Here is a 20136-nt window from a genome sequence, read left to right on the forward strand (position 1 = left end):
GGGGTTTAAAAAGACCACATCCAAGTAAACCCAGGTAGCACAAAATTGCTGCATAAGCGCTGAACAAGTGCTGGTTAAGAATATCAATGCTGTATGACGGTATTTAAATTGGCTGTATTAAAGCTGAAAAAGCGCTTTTTCAGCCAAAAAGGGCCCCAAATTAACCAGCCTTTGGTATTATAATGGCTGAAAATAGGCTGTGGTTTACGTTAATAAAGGCTTAATTAAAGCTGCAATAAACACTTTCGAAACGTTTCATTCTGTTTAAGATTACCATATCCAGCGCTTGCGCAGCTTTTGACGTACCCGGTATCCAATTGAAACGTTTTTTTCAGCTTTCCATATAAAATATTTAATATTTTTAAATTTTTAACGACAGAAGAATAAGTTTCTATTCAACAGCGATAGGGCATCCATTTTTAATTAAAATATTACTGCTTCGAGTTACGGTAACTTGAACCAGTGATCATTATAATAAGTTCAGATTGCGAGTGCAACTTTATCGTGTAGTATATACTAATTTATAACTAATAATTGATGCGCCCTTAGAATTATTTAATTATATTGAAAGAAATGTGTAGATAAGTTTCGAATGAAAAAGCTTTTGGTAAAATTTTACTTGTAATCATATATAATACCCTTTTATGAACGTACTTTAAGTTGAAACATAGTTATTATGTGAAATAAATATGTAGTTTTGAAGAATTTAGGATTTAAAATTTGATACAAACTGTAATGGCGGATCACAGCCCAAACCTGAGTCGTCAAGAGCAACAAGTTCCATAAGGGTTTGCCGGAATGTGATAATCTTTATAAAAGTACGCATAAATGACACTACGTTTCCACAAGAATTATAAGCCACTTGTAAAATTACACAAAACAGCTTTGCAATCCAAGCTGTTAAAATATACGACTTGATACACTTTTACAGCTTCAGGAGTAATTAAATTATACTTTAACGTATTTTAAGCAGCTGCAGGCTGTTTAAAGTATTTATTTTACAGCTTTAACCAGAAGTCTGTTTATTGGTTTCAAAATAGACCACAAGTAGTGTAAAAGCCTGATAAAAGATGCCTTCACCAGCTTAAAGCGTTAGAACACCACTAGGCCGTACCATTAACCAGCTGCCGTTATAAAAGAATATTTTTCAGCCATTCAACAGCAAAAAACGTTATAAAACACTAACTATGAACTCGTATGCAGTTCACAGCTTAATTACGTATTTTAGATGTACCTTTTACCAACCATTGATTAACTAACTTATTTCAAAGTTTCATAACAGCCTATGGAAGCTAAAAAAACCATTAAACATCTTATATAACACTTTTACACTTAAATAAGAGGCAGGTTCGACATTTAATCAGCCAGTGTGCTACCTGGGAATCACCTAAAAAATAAATAGTACTTAATAATTGACATAATATTTGTTGACATTGCGCACTTATCTATTTTAATATGGACAAATGTCAAATTTCAATAAAAACTTTTTAAATAAATTGCTACTACGTTACTAGCTGTCCATCACAGGTTCAAAGATCTTGTTGTAGGTACTTTTTTTTATTTATGACATAATAGGTCATGTATGCAACTATCCGAAGGTCGCTGGATTCTAAATACCGCTTTAAATATATAATAAGATCATAAAAAAATGTCTGCTTTGTAAATATTATAAATATGATTTATTTTTGAAGTAACAAAGGCACGAGACGCACTAACCTCTCTTATCGTTGATGCGTAGTCTACCGGTTGTTTACTTAGGAATTTTAATTATAAAAATAATTATCTTTAACATGAACTTATCAAAAAACTTATTTTATGGAAATGGCTATTCATTTACCGAGTATTCTATTCTATCATAACATAACATCCATAAACAGCCTATACATGTCCCACTGCTGGGCACAGGCCTCCTCTCAATCAACCGGAGGAGGTATGGAGCATACTCCACCACCCTGCTCCACTGCGGGTTGGTGGAGGTATATGGGCTAGTAGCCTAGGACCAACGGCTTAGCGTGCCTTCCGAAGCACAAAAACAAAGAAAAAAAAGATGAAAGTAAGATGATTGTATTCTATAATGCTCCAAAATATATATTTTTAACCAACTTATCTTAACTTTTGACGGAACTAAAACCAGCTCTATCTCTTTCTTGCTTTTTTTTTGACGTGACTTATTGTAGATTTGCCGCAGAATGGGGAGCGCTGAAGGCTCCCACCCGGTACAACGTTTAAGACAACAGGCCTGAGGGTGCCCAGTTGGGCGCGAACCTCGGCTCAGGGCGTCGTCTGAGAGGAAAAATATTTGAAAGAATTAATTCACCCTACTGGGTCGATAGCGATAAGCGCTGAATGAGGGAAATCGTCGACACGCCGGCGAGGTCGGTATCGGGGTCCTGAAGTGTTTGATGTCGCGACCTGATTGGCTGCCTCTATGGCTAGAGTAATCGGGTCGTCGGGATCGTATATTACGTCCTTCGGACGCCGATACTTTTCTGTACCGTCCCTAAGCGGAATGTACTCGGAAGCCGCAACTACCAGGGGATTTGGGTGGTGCGGAGCAGAATCGAAAAAACGTTTGAATTGGCATCATATAAATTTGACATTTACTATACTATACCATTATAGCTTCTTCTATCGTGTGGGTTGTGAGGTGAATTACCAACCTCATCAACCCTGGAAAACTTATAGCTCAATAGTCAATAGTGTATTGCATTCAATGTAGTACAATGGGTTGTTAGCTTGAGCCTGAGTTTATCTTATACTATCTAAATACAAGTTAAGTTTATCAGACCATTATTGGAATATTTGGTTTACAACCCACACGGTAGAAGAAGAAGACTAGATATTCATCTTAAGAACTATTTTTAAATAGTTATCTAATAGCAACGAAATGACGACCTTTCGTTTATGGAAGTACATCGTAATATAAATAATTCTTTATAAGCTATTACATAAATGGGCAGATCTAAATCATATGTAACCATATTGGTCTGAGTTCAAATATTATCAGAATGAATGACTGTCCAAATAAGATCTGTTATTAACCCAGATTATGCTGGTATTTCATAACAGGGGTGTTAGGGATATTTGTTACACTATGATACACAAACACTACACACAATGGTGCTAATTCCTGTAAACACCATCTAATTTTATTTTAAGTTATATCTATCATTTTCTTATCCACCGAAAAGGAAAGGGACCGGGTAATCGACAGGCATACATTTATGGAACACACGTCAATTTTAAGCAGAAATCTAAAACAACCGTCTAAAAATTTTACATCGTCCAATAACTCGACAGAATTAAGTTGACAGCACACGTCAAACGTTTTGCATACCAGCGAGATACCTTTTTGATTCGCCCGGGTTATTCATTCATTTACTTATTCTTCTTAAAATTAAGAGCTGTCAATCAGCCGTCTCTTTTCTTTTAGGCGGATAAGAAATTGATGGGTATAAATATATATGTATTATAGGAGTCGGGGCCATTATGTACATACACACCAATTACATAGAATAAGGAATAATACTCCAATGAGTTTAGTTTTATGAGTTAAGCTAAAACAGCTATTAATAATAATAATAGAAAAAATAACAGCACAATAAAAAAAATAAAGGAAAACAATAAAAACCTATTCAAAACAATCTTCCTAGGAATCGTGGTAGCCCAGTTGGTAAAACCATGCCTCTCGCTTTGTGGTCGTAGGTTCGAATCCTAGCACAGGCCTAAACCAATGTATGTCCAATTTGTTTTCGAATTCATGTTTGAATCATAAATGATTATCACGTGCTCAGGGGTAAAGGAAAACATCGTGGGGAAACCCACATTCCCGAGAAATGCATTTTCGGAGGTATGTGACCTAACCTGTATTGGGCTGGTTTTCCCTTTGCGGGTTGGAAGGTCAGACAGGCAGTCGAATCTGTTTGAACGACGTTATTTGTTTGCCGTTTCCATATCTAGGGAGTATGCAATCCTGGACTTTTGGAAAGCGTGGCTGGCCGAAGCCAATACGTAGAGGCTGCTTAAGATAATTTAATCTAAATGTGAATATGACGCCCTGTACACAGACGCAGCATGTAATAAATTAAAGTGTTCTCCATATAAATTATATCACGACCAATCGAAGATACAATCATAATCATGCTTATATGAAGACGGTAGTAATTAGCAGCAGAATTATACAATATTGCTAGAACTTTATGCATAACTGGTTTAATAGACTCACTCACTCATAATGACCATTAAATTAATAATCAAACTAAAACAGCTATTAATCAGATTCATAATTCACACTTATTTAAGATGCACGCTCTTGTCGGTGTAGCATTCTCTATGTTACGTTTTTGGGGAAAAATAGGGCAGTGGTTTCCATCTTGCCTTCCGCCCCGCAGTACTCTTTCTGACGCGAGTGGGACGGCGCCCAGAGTAGTCTTATTTCAAAGCCGTACTAGGACTCCTCCGCCTCTGAATAGCCTAAGACTAGGCTGAATGGTGGTCAAACGCACTTAAATCTTTTAATAAAAAGAAGAATGTCGAGACCTTTAATCGACTATAACAAGCTTTTTCACACTACACTTCCCACAATATGCTAGAATACAATATTTAACAACCCATAAAATACGTTTTAACACGTCAATACGAAATCTATAGATAAAATAAAACTGTTAACAATTAATAAAATAAAGGCCGTAAATTGAGATACGATAATAAAATTATAAGCTAACATCGGGCGGAATAATCGAACACTAAAGTCGATGTCGACACTCGATACATCGAATCGATTAATGCATCGAGCATTGCATCAGTGGAACTGATTTGCTAAGGAGAATTCTAGGGTACTTATATAAAAACATTATTTAATTATTATACATATATAAAAAATATCACAGTAGTGTGGCGGGATCGAAGCAAATGGAATTCTATTGTCTCGGCTGGAGTTTATGTATGTACAGTCATGAGCAATATTATGTACCCACTTTAGGACTCTGTCGCACTAACATATTTGACATTTAGTGAGACTTACAGTTCAATTTGTCAAAAAAGTTAATGTGACATGGTACCAAAGTGTATACATATTAATGCTCGTGACCCTATGTATAAAAAATATTCGCCTTTTCTTGTTTTTTCAGTATTTTGTTCGAGCTTAAAGATTGTGCGGAGAAAGATGGAGATAAATTACGAAATTATTATATACTTAAGTATATATTTTCAAGACTAACGTCAGCCAAGACACAAGTTAGTCTAAACAGTTATTTATTCAGTCGCGATAAGGTCAAGTGCCCCAGTTATCAATGTGGAACAATGTCAGCGCAGGTCACGCTCCGCACCATTTGTTGAGGAGGGTCTATCAGTAACACTAACTCAACAGCTGTCTGCTCTGGATCCATCATACGTGGTTATCGGGCAGTCACATCAGGTATGGTCACCGCGAAAGATATCCCAGTGTATAGAGTACATTTTTTTTCCTTTGATGGGTTTGCTCTAGAGATGGAGCCCGTTGAGTTCTCCACCGTCTGAAAAACATGTTGGCACCTTCGCCAACTACAAGGTGTCCCCATTTATTACGGAGTGATTACTTGTACGAGCGATTTCAGACGGTGGAGAACTCAACGGATGCAGAAGCGGAGATGGGAGCCATCGGTACGGAAATTCAGGACGGAAGGAGCAAGTCTCGGGAGCACTGGACTTAGGAGGCCGTTACCACAGAGGCAAAGATTTGGACCCCAAACAAAAGTATGAAACTGTTAAGTAATTGTTTTTCTGCTATTTCATATCTTACGTACACAAGGTTAATATTGTGATCAGCATTGCAAATATTAAATACATAAATTTCTTTACGACCATCTCAAATGTTTATTCTAACAACTTCCCAAAACGATTATTACTCAATTACAAAAACTGCCTACTGTGTAAGTAAATGTGGGCAATTTAGTTAATCCAAGTTCGTCACGACACCTGACCTTTGACTCATAAATAAGGTTTGTAGCGCGCCGATCTTTAAATTCCCCTCCGCCGCACACTTCACCCCCTCAGGTCGCACCCTCCAATCGCGTCGCGTCTAAATCGACGCCACCGCAACGCGCACGCGCGCCGGCCGCGCGGCCCGCGTCCGGCACGCTAATTGGACGGCGCGAGATTCGGCTCCCCGCTAGATTCCGTGTTTGAGCGTACTTGAAATGGTTCACGCTATTCTGTTATAATTTTCTAATTATCCGTAATTCCTAATTTTATGTGAGAGACTGTGTTAAATAATATTGTTTGTTGTTCCTACATTAGAATCACTGTGAGATTGTAAAGTGTGCCTTTCGTTTTATAATAAACGCGGACCTTTCGTATCACCACCTGGACTGTTTCATTCTGCCACCCTGGAGAGACCGTGAGGAAATTCACGCACCGAACCCCGAACTCTACCGACACAGAGCACCGTGTCACAAATGGCTGCCCAACTCGGGCCGTGAAATTCTACGAGCGTACGAACTCCAGCTTTCAGTTGAATATCCAGTTTAAAGTGCATTCTGCAACAACAATATGCCTCTCACACGTAGTGGTCATTCTTCCACCGCTGCCGACGACGACAGCGTCGAGGCGCACTTCCAGACGCCTCATGAAGAATCTGCAGCGCGAGTAGTCCCTCCTGTGCCAGCCGCGCCCTCGGCTTCTGCACCACCTACCGCGCCCGCCGCAGCGGCGGCGACCGTCACCATCGGCGATATGTCTGCGATGATGATGTTGTGGCAACAGTCTCTTCAGCGCCTCCTCGACCGTGAGGAAGAGCGACGACCTGCCACGCCCGCCCCGGCTCCAGCAGAACCCATTACCACGGCTCACCATTCCGGTGGTTATTTCACCACATGCAACGCGCGCTACAGCGGCGCGATGGAGGAGTCTCTAGACGGATTTATAGACGCGATTGAAGCATATAAAGACTGCGCCAACGTCAGCGATGCTAACGCACTCCGTGGCATCTCCATGTTGCTGACTCACGACGCCGCGACGTGGTGGCAGGGCGTGAAGCCATCCATCACCACCTGGACCACTGCAATCCAGAGCCTGCGCAGCGCCTTCGGCGACAGTCGTCCTCCGCATCGCATCTACAGAGAGCTTTTTAAAATGACTCATGAACACGAGAAGACGGAATTATTCATCGCGAGAGCCCGAGCGCTCCTCGCCCGCCTTCCTCGAGGAGACCTATCAGAGAAAGTCGAGATTGACATGATTTATGGACTTTTACACCAGCGTATCCGCGAGCGCCTACGTCGCGAGGAGGTGTACAGCTTCGAGATCCTTCTTTGGAAGTCACGTGAAGTCGAAGATTCCCTAGATAACGTGAGTAACGACAGTGCATCGTGTGCTACACACCGTCCTGCGCCGAGTACTCCGCGCATGACGTCTACGTCGGCCGCGCCGTCGTTGAAGAACGCAGCGCGCCGCCCCAGCACCGCGTCTACCAGCGCCAGCACGTCTACCATGTCTCCGGACTTCGCGTCGAACAATAAAAGTGCCATGAAAAGTCGTCCGTTTTGCATATACTGTAAAGTGCCCGGTCATGTTCGTGAAGAGTGTCGTAAACTATCGAATAAGAACACTACTGATAAGATTGATAACGATAAGCGTGATAACAACACTATTTCTTGTTATGGTTGTGGAGCAAAGGGTGTAATACGGTCACAATGTCCAAATTGTACCGCGAAAGTTTCATTTTACGCCGTAAGTACGTTTCCTAATCAATGTAAACAACCTTATTCCACCCCGAGTTCGAATAATGACATTCGTGATCTTTCAATTAATATTTCTTGTGATAAAATATGTAATTGCGATCTATGCTATGGTGATGACGAGGTTATGTTTACTTATTCTGTTCCTAATGTCATTCATGTGTCACACGCAACCAACTTCACTCCTTTCACTCAACATTTGACAGACACGAATTCGGATACACTTTCACTCGACTCTCAATCTCTCTCAAAAGGTCTGTTACACGATCAATGTTTGATCAATCACACGGGTCAATCTTCGCCAACTTTTGAACACATGCACAGTAGGGCAAATGGTCCGAATTCTTCCAGCATGTACAGTAGGGCAAATGTCTCGAATTGTTCCGGCGTATACAGTAGGGTTAATGTCCCGAATTCTTCCACAGATTTTGAACGCATGCACAGTAGGGTAAGTGGCCCGAATTTCTCCAGCATGTGCAGTAGGGTTAATGTCCCGAATTTTTCCACAGGTGTTGAACGCGTGCACAGTAGGGTAAATGGTCCGAATTCTTCCCGCACGTTCAGTAGGGTGAATGGCACTGGTGTCGACCCGAATTGTTCTTCAAGTTTTGAAAGCGTGTTCAGTAGGGTATATGACACTGTTATTGCCCCAATTTCCGCGACCTCGACGGCTACTTATTGCAGTAGGCCTATTCTTTGCGTCGACATTTTAGGTTCGCGAGGCACCGCTCTTATTGATACCGCAGCTAAGTGCTGTGTCGCAGGTCATTCTCTTTTTAAACTTCTGAAGGATAAGAAGCAAAGTTTTACTCAGAAGCAGGTGGCCGTGAAACTCGCTGACGGAGTCGTGCACCAGCGCGATGTCCTCGTATGCAGTGTTGATGTTTCAGTCACTTTTAAGAAGAAAAAGGTTCCGATTGAGTTTGTTATTTTTCCGGACGCTGACAATAATGAGACGCTTCTAGGTATGGATTTCCTCAGCGCCTCCGGCATGGTCATCGATTTTGCGACTTCGTGTTGGAATTTTTCAGGTAGCCACCAGACCTACCCTCTCGAATTTGAGTCTGAAGACTCGGAGGTTCCCCGTTCTGTCGTTGCTTCTTCTTTCATGCTAAGGGAAGATGAAGGCATCATGCTTACCTGTGACCAGCGCCGACAAGTATCCGATGTTCTCGATCGTCATGAAGATGTCTTCAATCTAGGAGGAGCGCCTACTACGTACGCGGAGCACCGTATTGACACTGGCGATCATGTACCTGTCGCCGTCCCGCCTTATCGATTGACTCCAGCTAAGAAGGCTATAATGGAAGCTGAGCTCGGTAAGATGTTGGCAGAGGGTATCATCGAAGAGTGTGAGTCTCCGTGGGCCTCTCCTGCTTTGCTCGTGCCTAAGAAGGACGGCACCTTTCGTTTCTGCGTGGACTACCGTCGTCTTAATGCGATTACTAAGTCAGACTCGTATCCACTGCCAGTCATCGAGGACCTGCTGCACTCTACGAAGGGTTGCTTCATCAGTACCATCGACCTCCGTTCCAGTTATTGGCAAGTTAGCGTCGCACCGGGTGACAGGGATAAAACTGCGTTCGTCACGCCGTTCGGTACTTACAGGTTTCTCAGAATGCCTTTTGGCCTCAAGAATGCCCCGGCAACGTTCCAGCGTCTTATGGATCGTTTTCGTTCAGGGAGCATGGTCAAGGATGTCACGTTACTCGTCTATCTAGACGATCTTCTCGTCCTCTCGGAGTCTTACGAGAAGCACTTACAGGACCTACAGTTGGTCTTCGATCGTTTACGCGTTTTCGGTTTACGCGCCAACCGAGATAAGTGTGTCTTCGTTGCCAAGGAGGTGAAATACCTTGGACACCTTATCACGCCGGAAGGTATCTTACCGGATGGTTCGAAGGTTGAGTCGATCCTCAATATGAATGAGCCTAAGAACCTTAAGCATCTCAGGACTTTTCTACAGACCTGTGCTTGGTTCCGTAAGTTTGTCCCCGGGTTTTCTGGGATAGCACAACCGCTCACCAAACTTACCAGGAAGAATGAGCCTTGGAACTGGAGTGACGAGCAGCAGAAAGCTTTCGATGAGTTAAAGAAGAAACTCACTAGCGCTCCTGTTTTAGTTCAGGCCGATTATAGCAAACCGTTCGTTATACGTACCGATGCAAGCGACTACGCCTTAGGTGCTGTCCTCACTCAAGGAGATGGCATAGAGGAACACCCCATCGAGTACTCCAGTCGTTTACTTACCAGTGCTGAAAGGAAGTACAGCACCACCGAACGGGAAGCATTAGCTGTTGTTTGGGCCGTAGAGAAGTACCGCCCCTATATTGACGGACACCCAATTATCGTTCGCAGCGACCATCAGCCTTTGCGGTGGCTTCTTACCCTCAAGTCAACAAGTGGTCGACTGATGCGCTGGGCGCTCCGACTTCAGGCGTTCGACATACAATATGAATACACGCCTGGTAAAGCGAATGTTGTCGCTGACACGCTGAGTCGTCCTGTATGCGACGATGTCTCTCGCGAAGACTGCGGAATCTGCACCGTAATCGTCGACGTTCCCCACGTTAATCCGGAGGAACTCAGGAAATCTCAGCTGAGCGACCCCGACGTCTGCAAGATAATCCAAGATCTCGAGCATAGTGATGCTCTGGCTTCGAATCGTTGGTTGGAGCGTGGGTATTTAATGAACCAAGGAGTTCTTTATCGTCTTAGTCCTGATGCTGATTCCGAAGAACCACAGCTCGTTATACCGGCCTCCATGATTCCTGAAGTCCTTAAGGAATTCCACGACGCACCCCTAGCTGGTCATCAAGGCGTCGACCGTACCTTGGAGCGCATCCGTCAACGTTATTATTTCACCGGAATGCGACGGTACGTCAGTGAATACCTCAAGACATGCGTGGATTGCCAGAAGTATAAGCCCGCCAACCAAAAGCCTGCCGGTCTTTTGCAGACTCCTATTCTCAACCAGCGAGGTGAAGTCCTCGCTGTCGATTTATTTGGCCCTCTTCCAGAAGCTGAAGATGGATCGAAGTGGGTCCTTCTTATTGAAGATACTGCTACGCGTTGGGTTGAGATCTTTGCCCTCCGCGATGCCACCGCCGAAGCTTGCGCCCCTCTCATGATTGAGCAGTATTTTATGCGCTATGGCTTTCCTCGGCGTATCGTATCTGATAATGGCGTGCAATTCGTCTCTGCTGTTATGCAGCAATGCATGCACATTCTTGGAATTAAGCAGAATTTGATTCCCTTATACCACCCGGAAGCCAATCCCGCCGAAAGGAAGAACCGGGATATGAAAATTCAGTTGGCTATGCTGGTTAAAACTGAGCATCGTGCTTGGTCGAAGTACTTGCCTCAGGTCCGTTTTGCTTTGAATACTGCGACGTGCAGTACCACCGGTTTGACACCGTCTTATATGATGTTTGCGCGGGAGATGCGTACTCCCTTTGACGCCCATCACGACCTCAGGGCCGTCTTAGAAAAGGACAATTATGTTCCCCAGGTTACACCTTACCTGACCAGGTTTGTCAGTTCGCTCCAGGAGATTCGCGATCGTGTCGAGAAGCAGCAGGATTCTCGGAAGGACACTTCTGATGCCTCTCGTCGCCCGTCCCCTGTCTACGCAGAAGGTGACCTCGTTCTTCTTACTACTCATGCTCTGAGTAATGCCCAGAAGGGTTTGACAAAGAAGTTTATGCCACGGCGTGATGGCCCTTATGTTGTTAAGACAGTTGTTAGGTCGTTTTCATTCTTCGGACGTGTCTTTATTTTCAGGTCCCCAGTCGAGTGACACTCAGCCCGTTCAGCCCCGTAGGCTGCGAGGACGGCCTCGTATTAGGGATAGGGAGACCCTGACACATACACGCACAGATGACGCGCCACATGTTTTTGCTAAGCCACGAGCGGGACGCTCTTGTAGCTTAGAGGAGGAGTGTGTAGCGCGCCGATCTTTAAATTCCCCTCCGCCGCACACTTCACCCCCTCAGGTCGCACCCTCCAATCGCGTCGCGTCTAAATCGACGCCACCGCAACGCGCACGCGCGCCGGCCGCGCGGCCCGCGTCCGGCACGCTAATTGGACGGCGCGAGATTCGGCTCCCCGCTAGATTCCGTGTTTGAGCGTACTTGAAATGGTTCACGCTATTCTGTTATAATTTTCTAATTATCCGTAATTCCTAATTTTATGTGAGAGACTGTGTTAAATAATATTGTTTGTTGTTCCTACATTAGAATCACTGTGAGATTGTAAAGTGTGCCTTTCGTTTTATAATAAACGCGGACCTTTCGTATCACCACCTGGACTGTTTCATTCTGCCACCCTGGAGAGACCGTGAGGAAATTCACGCACCGAACCCCGAACTCTACCGACACAGAGCACCGTGTCACAGGTTCTGTTTCATTCAGTAAACTGGACAATGCAACGTTACGAATGAGAGATATACCAGGCTAGGTTCACCAAAAACTGTGAAAGGCACACTTACAATACAAGAAATAACCATAAAATTGCTATTCAAAATTCATCTTTTTTGGGGTTATGTATACATTTTTACAATAAAATACCAGATAATATTTTAAATTTGTCAGAAAATAAATTTAAAGCTCATGTGAAGCTTACTTTATGTAAAAAAGCTTATTATAAGATTAATGACTACCTAAATGATAAAAATGTCTGGTATTGAATGTGTTCCTCTAGTTATTAAATAACTTGTAATGTATACCCTCATTGGTTTATAAAATATGTGTTGCTGTTGCAGTTTCTTGTCAATTCTTCTCCTCAGCCATAACACCTTGCGAAAAGACGTAAATTCCAAAATGTTACATTGACCTTCAACAAGTTTATCCATGATAATTACGTTGAATAAATGATTCTGATTTCTGAAACAATTATAGATGGCGTTGTACGATAATTACCTATTTTCTCATTACTCGAGTACATAATTATTCTAAAATACAATGTAATGGCAGAAGCATATATATAAATAATTGTTGCTTGATATTTGGATCACATTATGTTGCTACCTACATTGCTTCTTTTATTTTGATCAGAATAATAATGGGTGGAAGATGTAATTTGTGCCTGGGTGTAATAAAAAGGGTCATCGTTTATACCCAAGAACAAAGATAAAAGTTGCATATGTCTGTTATTCTTGAAATTATTAGGTTAAACGTCGGAAAATCTGTACAGCGCCATCTATTTCGTTTTTGAGGAACGTAACCTGGAAAGTCCCTCATTGTAAGACAACAACTTACAGCCAGATTTGGCTGATAAAATATGAATACCTACTATTAAGCAAAACAGAATCAAGTGTAGTCGGGCAGGCTCTTTGGCATAAAATACAAAGAGTTGACATCTGATTGATAACAAGCTGCACATTCTTGATATTAATTAACCCCTAAGATGATTTTAAATGCGCCGTACGGTGACAAATTTGTCATCTTATCACCTATTTATGCTAAGTTCATAATGATAGACAATCCCTTAGCCCATTTTTACAAAGACTACGCATTCTATTTTTAAACCAACTTCAAAAATGGAACAAGTTGTCAATTCGACGCCTACGTATTTTTATTTACTCCCAGTTCAACAAAGTCGTAGATTGTTTAACTACGCCTAATTTAAATCTAATTATCTATTTACTTATTGTTATTTAAACCGGACTCTATTTGTTCGTAGGTAAGTACATTGTTTACAATTAAAGTGTGACAAGTAGAGATACCCTCAACGAAGGGTCAGTAATCATCACTTTGTTTACGACGTCGGAATGTTTCCTTGTTTCAATGCTTATCAGTTTTTACAAAAGATATAATATTATAATTGTTATTTATATATTTTATTGCAAGATTTCGACTTGGAGAAGCCATGGTAGCGCAGTTGGTAGAACGCTTTGAGGTCGCAGGTTCGAATCCAGCACAGGCCTAAACCAATGATTGTCGAATTTGTTTTCGAATTCATGTTTGGATCATAAATGATTATCACGTGCTCAGCGGTGAACGAAAACATCGTGAGGAAAACCACATTCCCGGGAAATGCATTTTAGGGGGTATGTGACCTAACCTATATTGGGCTGGTTTTCCCTTCGCGGGTTGGAAAGTCAGATAAACAGTCGCTTCTGTAAAAATTCGGACCTGTCAAATCTTTAGTTAGGTAAACGGACTCTGTGAAAAACGGGATAATGCTAGGGATGTGATGATGATGACTGGAAGATACCGGTTCTAAATTTGAATAAAACCTCTCTGTTAACAATAAAATGAGGGTCTCTATAACATTGCAATGCATATTATAAAGCCCAGATTTCCAGACACCATAAATAAAAAATGGGATATAGATTTTCTTAGTCAGAGGCCTATTGTAGTATGGTTTATCATTTAGAAATTATAGGTCAGTTCGCCTCGGCCGCACAGTGTTTTCTTTGACCCGAAAAAGTGACGAATGAACTAAGTCGGAGTTTTACTCTTATGTTCGTAATGACAAGCACCATCGAATTCCTATTTAAAATCAGAATGTCACTTTTTCGGGTCGAAAATAAACTGTGGGCCGACAAGGACGTATTAAAGTAGCATTTCGATATACGCACAGGTTGGGACAGGCAAAACATTTTAAAACCACAAAATAACTACAAGAGATATTCCACGAAATGTAATACTAATCTTCACCTACAACTACAATAAAAATAGATAACAATTTTATAATTTTGTTCCTTTAACACCAACAATAGGAAAACTGCGATATGTTGTGATAAAAACAGATATAAATCTATAAATAATAACCGTGAATGTGTGAACTAAATAAAAATTACATAATGAAAAGTCACAAACTCGCGTAGAATTTATACGAGTATTTTAGTAAAACAAGTTTGGTATTGAATAATATTATTTTTAAGACATTAACATACCTACTTGTGGAGGAAACCATATGGCATTAAACACGTGATGTCTGTCTAGACCTAATACCTGGCAACAGAAAATACTGAACCATATGATTCTTAGTGTTATTCAGGTTTAGATTGTGAATAATTTACATAGGTATATTATACTATATATAGCTGCAATTAGCATATAAATTAAGAGTGTAGATTTGTCTATAGCATCCTCTCAACATCATTAATTTAGCGTGACGTCACGAAGCCTTTTTTTTTTTGGTTACGAAGGGGTAATCCTCATGGATACCTCGCCACCCGGGGGAGCGACGAGGTTATGTCGGACTCTTATCGACTAAAACCCCTCCGATGGCCCTCTGCTGCGCATGTCGGGAAGCTCCGGGATCTCTAACGAACGCACCGGTGCTTCCCTCGCGCCTGCTATAAAAAGCGCGTCCCGGGGTAGGTCCCCACCCCTACGCCATCCCAGTTTGACGGCAACGCGAGGCCATGTCACATTGCCGTCCCTCCCGGAGACCGTATGAAGAGTGGCTCGGGCCCCCGCCCTTACCACTCACGGTCTCCAGGACGTCACGTAGCCTATGACAACCAGACAATCAAGATGCTTCTATTTACACCGTCATTTGTTAAATCCTGATAAGTTGTTTAGAAGTTAGGAAAGAATAGTCGTACATACATATTCTAAAGAACAAGCTTACGGCATCCCAGTTAGTTTCTCCTGTCTACGAACATACATAAACTCACGCCCGTAATCCCAAATGGGGTGGGCAGAGCCACAAGTAATCAAAGACAACTTGCAGCCACTTGATACGAAGTCCTAAGATGGATATGATGAGCCTTATGGTGATAAGGGATCAGCCTATCGCCCATAACATTAGTCCATCATGTTAGAGGACGCAATCCCTCTGTCGGTTTTTACGACATGCCCGGGAAGACAAGCAGCTGAACGTGTTCTATGTTTTTTATTTTCTCCCAGAACAGCACAGAAGCATCCTGTCTACGAAATGTTGTTTATATAATGAAAATAGCATATATAGTAAATAGTTTAGATATTATTAAGTACTTCATAATAATCTGGGGTAATCTGTTATTGGCCTTACGTTTAATTAATATTTACATCATACATGCATTTATTGTGACGCTGTTAATTATCCAAATAAGATAAATTAAAAAATGTTTAGCGAACAAACTCGAAGCCCTCCTTTTTATTTCGCCGCAGTTGGGTAAGAAATACTGGACACGAGCTTGTGACTCCTATCAAATTACAATGAATTCTATGTAATATAAAAGCCTTAAGTATTTTTTTATTCAACCTCAACGGTTGCAGAGGTGGAGATGGGAGCCATCGGTACGTCATGGCTAAGAGCGATCTCTTCCAGATAATCGTCGGCAGAGGATATAGTACACTTGTACAGCTGCAATGTAGCGCGCAAAAAAAGTAAAATAAAAAAATATATAATGTTCCAATAATAATTATAAATGAGCATTAAATGCTGGCCATCACAGCCGAAGCGTTTATGAAAATTCATGAATGGAGTGTCATGAGTCAGCCGATACGACCCGTCACCTTGCGTTTTGCAAACTATTTTAATGCGTTGTAGTAAAACATATCGCTTCATATAATCTACGTAGAAAATTGGTAATTGATATTTTTTTAATATTATACATAACTTCGCTTTGAACGCAAAAGGGAACGGCCCAAAGAGACCAGGGGCCTGTTTTATAAAGCTTACAATTTTAAATTACAATGACAATTTGATGTACATTGCCGAGTTAGTGATCACAAATATTTTGCAGTTTCATACTAGCTACGTAATGAACACCAAATTGTCGTTGTAATTTACAATTGTAAGTTTTATGAAACAGGGCCCTGGCGACGGTCGGTTGACCTAGAAATTGAAAACTCTCGGCATTTCATGGGGGCACGCTACAGACAAAAGATCGCGAAGAATAGAAAAAACTCTGTTGTTCAGTCCTTACAAATTCAAATTCCAATTCAAAAATATCTTTATTCAGTAGGTAACATAATTACACTTTGAATTGTCATTTTTACAAAACGGACGACTCATCCGCCTAAAACTACTGCAGCTTCTCACAACCTGTATAGCCGGGGAAAAGAAGCTGCAAGAAAAACCTCGGCACCTAGCCTTACATGTTCTCACTAACGTTATCCCGTTCCTCACGGGCCCCGCTAACCTAACCTGAAGAATTAACAGGTCCGATTTTTTACAAAATCGACTGCCTGTCTGACCTTCCAACCCGCGAAGGGAAAACCAGCTCAATATAGGTTGGGTACCTCCGAAACGTATTTCTCTGGTTATGTGAGTTTCTTCACGATGTTTTCCTTTACTAATAAGCACATGATAAATAATAATTTACGCCGCAAATATAAATTCGAAGAAAAATCGAACAATTTACATCAATAATACAATTTATATTCTTTTAGTACCCTATTTTATTATGCCTTCCAGTCTTGGGAAACTGCCTTCTGCCCCTAATCATGTTGTTTTACTTTTACTAGACAAAAAAAAAACATATGGAAGTTCTCGTTGATGTCTTTTGTATGGAAGAGATTTGATATTGACAAAATTTTAGCGCCACGTGGTTGACGGCGTCGCAATAAAAAACATAGAAACTTACATGACATGAAAAATTTACATGACTCGATAGTACTTGCATCATGGAATAAGATAATTTTATTTTTCTTCCTCAACCATTTAAGGATGCTAATTTCCTAAAAAAATGTCTTTTTACGAAACCAGTCATTCTTAATCTTCGCCAAATAATAGATTTTAATAATAAATACTAGGCGTTAGACTTGACGGAATTCTTGATAAATCTATAAACTTTCGTCAAATAAATATCTAGATAAAAGACACGATTTCTTTTCTTTTCTGTCTAGAATACCTCGTGTTCTTTTATCGTCGATTTCTTTTAACTATAGCCGTTTTCTAAATTATGAAAATAGCTGAAAAAAAATGTTAATTTCTGTCCTTACCTGCGCCAAAATTGCCAAACAGAGTGCCGCTAGTGTTGCACACACCAACAAAAACCGTTCGGGACCCATGGCAACACTTAACAAATTTTCACGCACTTTCAACAAAAACTATAGTTCTCCAACTATCATATCTCACTGTATACAAACCCTCTGAAAAAAAAACAATAAGATAATTACTTCTAATTAACAAACATGATTTATTCGATAAAACCTAAAAAGTTGACAATGCTTCAGAAAAAATAACAAATTCTCTCATTATTGAATTTCGGTTTCAACCTGCACCTACCGACGTCACCTTTCGTATTTAATTATCAACAAAACATGTAAATGTCAACTCTATGCTATATCTTGCATTTGAATCGATAAAGTTAAATTTAGCAACACTAGTGATTTACACTTTTAATTTCCTGCGGGTTAGAGTTCGAAGTTTAATTTCAAAATTAGGAGTTCGTTTTCGTATTTATATTCGTTTTCAGCGTTCGATATTTGAACGCGCGCGCGCTTCGTTTCGCGCCTTCTGCGAGACTGGCGCGCTGTCTGACATTTGGCGCGCGCTAGTGATGTGCCCCTACCCCGTATGGAATCCTGTCAACGTCCTTGATCGACTACAATGATGTTCTCGATTTATAGATTGGCAATACTCGTAAGTGCGCATCCGTTTGCATAAATAGGCCATTTAAAATGATTGGCTCGTTAAAAGAAGTTGGAATTCATAGTATTAGAGTAACTTGTAATTGTTTATAGAGACTGACATTTTTTATCACACAAATGATTTTGGTAGCATTGCACTATAGAGAAGTAAGAGTAGGTAAGTACTGATTTTACATACAGTTCATAAATGGAGGCGAAAACAATTTTTCTTTATTTTCTGGAGATAATTTCAAAGTTTAAAATATTTTAATGCAAAATTTGACGTTCGTATGTAATTCCTAACGAGATAGGCACTTTTGGTCTCCATGACAAAACTCTTATGACACGATGTGCATACGACTGTATAGATAGACGTGTCTTTTGCAAATGGCATTAACTACTTGGCCGGACAAACGGGGAGCGCTGAGGGCTCTCACCTGGTACAAAATTTAAGACAACAGGCCTGAGGGTGCCCAGTTGGGCGCGGACCTCGGCTCGGGGCGTCGTTTGATAGGAAAATATTTAAAAACCCATTATCATTTAGGAATCTAGACATTCTTATTTTTTTTTTTCTTAACATATGTATCTTCTTAACAATTAGACTGTTACTGTTGGGATCACGATCTATATGTCCGGATTCGACTCCCGATGTGGACATGGTAAATATCCTACCCCTGAGGCTGTCCCTTGTTTGGTAAGGACATTTCAGGCTTGAAGGCTATTGTCCGAAAAAGTAACACAACTCCGTGTTTTCACCACCATGCCACCTCCGGATGACTGCGAGGAGGCCTGTACCCAGCAGTGGGATGTATATAATAATAACTTTTTATTGCACAAATAATAACTAGGCTATTATAGGCTGTTTTTTTTTTTAATTAATATAGGCTCGCGTTTGACCACAATCTCACCTCAGTGGATGACCACAGTGGATGACGCTTACCTAGCAAATGCCTATACACTCTAACCTTGAAGACTCCCAGATTATAACGAGTTGGATAAACAGACAACAGCAGATGGTTCCAGTCCTTTGCCGTTCGCATTAAAAAGGAAGAGACAAAATGTTAGTGCGAATTGGTGGTATATCTACAATAAAAGGACGAAATATTGATGTTTAAAATACGATCACGACATTTGAAATAGGAATTCCAAATACCATTACTGCATTAACAGAGGATGAACATTATGTGTATGTAACATAAATCATACATAATGTACTATATCCGTGATAACTATCCCACGGGGCCATAAAGGGCCATAGAATCCGTTCTATGTCATACCTATTATGGAACACTTCGATTGGAATTATTATATGTCATCATTTCCTAAGTAGAATCTGCAGGTGGCAAGCATGAGACAAACTGAAGTAATTAAATCGTAAATGTAATAAACTGGTACACTTTGTATGAATCAGGTTGATGAGAAGTAGTTTTATGACTAAATCTGCTTTTTCCTTTGCTGGAATGAACACAAGGAAAATATTATGCCCTTAGTTGCAACCCGAATGTATATTCTACTCCTACAGAATGTGAGTTTGCGGGTACTTATTGTCGTGTGCACGAAAAGGTATAGGCCTTATTTGTACTTAGAATCAGAATCATTTATTCAACGTAATTATCATAGATAAACTTGTTGAAGGTCAATTTCATATTTTTTTGAATCTACGTCATTTCGCAAGTTGTTATGGCTGAGGAGAAGAAATGAGACTGCAACAGCAACACATCTTTTAAATAAATTTAGGTAAACATTACAAGGTATTTAATACATTGTTTTAAGTTTACGCGGTTATTATCATAATTAATTACTGAATTAAGAATGTCATCCCGTGATCATGGCACTTGCAACAGTGTTGTAATATCGAGTCTCATATACCTGATTTAAACGCGGTAAGAAAACGTTATTATGTGTTT

At 40.8% G+C, this 20136-nt stretch overlaps 1 protein-coding gene across 3 annotated transcripts in view; it reads right to left on the bottom strand.

Annotated features, from left to right (window-relative positions):
* LOC126371259 (uncharacterized) overlaps nucleotides 1-18136 on the bottom strand; it is a 75078-nt gene extending 56942 nt beyond the window's left edge. Inside the window, exons 1-2 of one of the 3 annotated variants that reach the window (XM_050016538.1) lie at nucleotides 17895-18136; nucleotides 17600-17749 (exon numbers count right to left, since the gene is read on the bottom strand). In XM_050016538.1, coding sequence (XP_049872495.1) covers nucleotides 17600-17668 — 69 coding nt within the window. In that variant the 5' untranslated portion in view covers nucleotides 17669-17749; nucleotides 17895-18136. Of the gene's footprint in view, nucleotides 1-17599; nucleotides 17750-17885 lie in introns of all 3 variants that reach the window. The other 2 variants (XM_050016537.1, XM_050016539.1) reach the window with 2 other exon arrangements.
* Nucleotides 18137-20136: the final 2000 nt, after the last annotated feature.

Source organism: Pectinophora gossypiella, chromosome 12, assembly GCF_024362695.1.
Source record: "Pectinophora gossypiella chromosome 12, ilPecGoss1.1, whole genome shotgun sequence".
Classification (NCBI taxonomy): domain Eukaryota; kingdom Metazoa; phylum Arthropoda; class Insecta; order Lepidoptera; family Gelechiidae; genus Pectinophora; species Pectinophora gossypiella.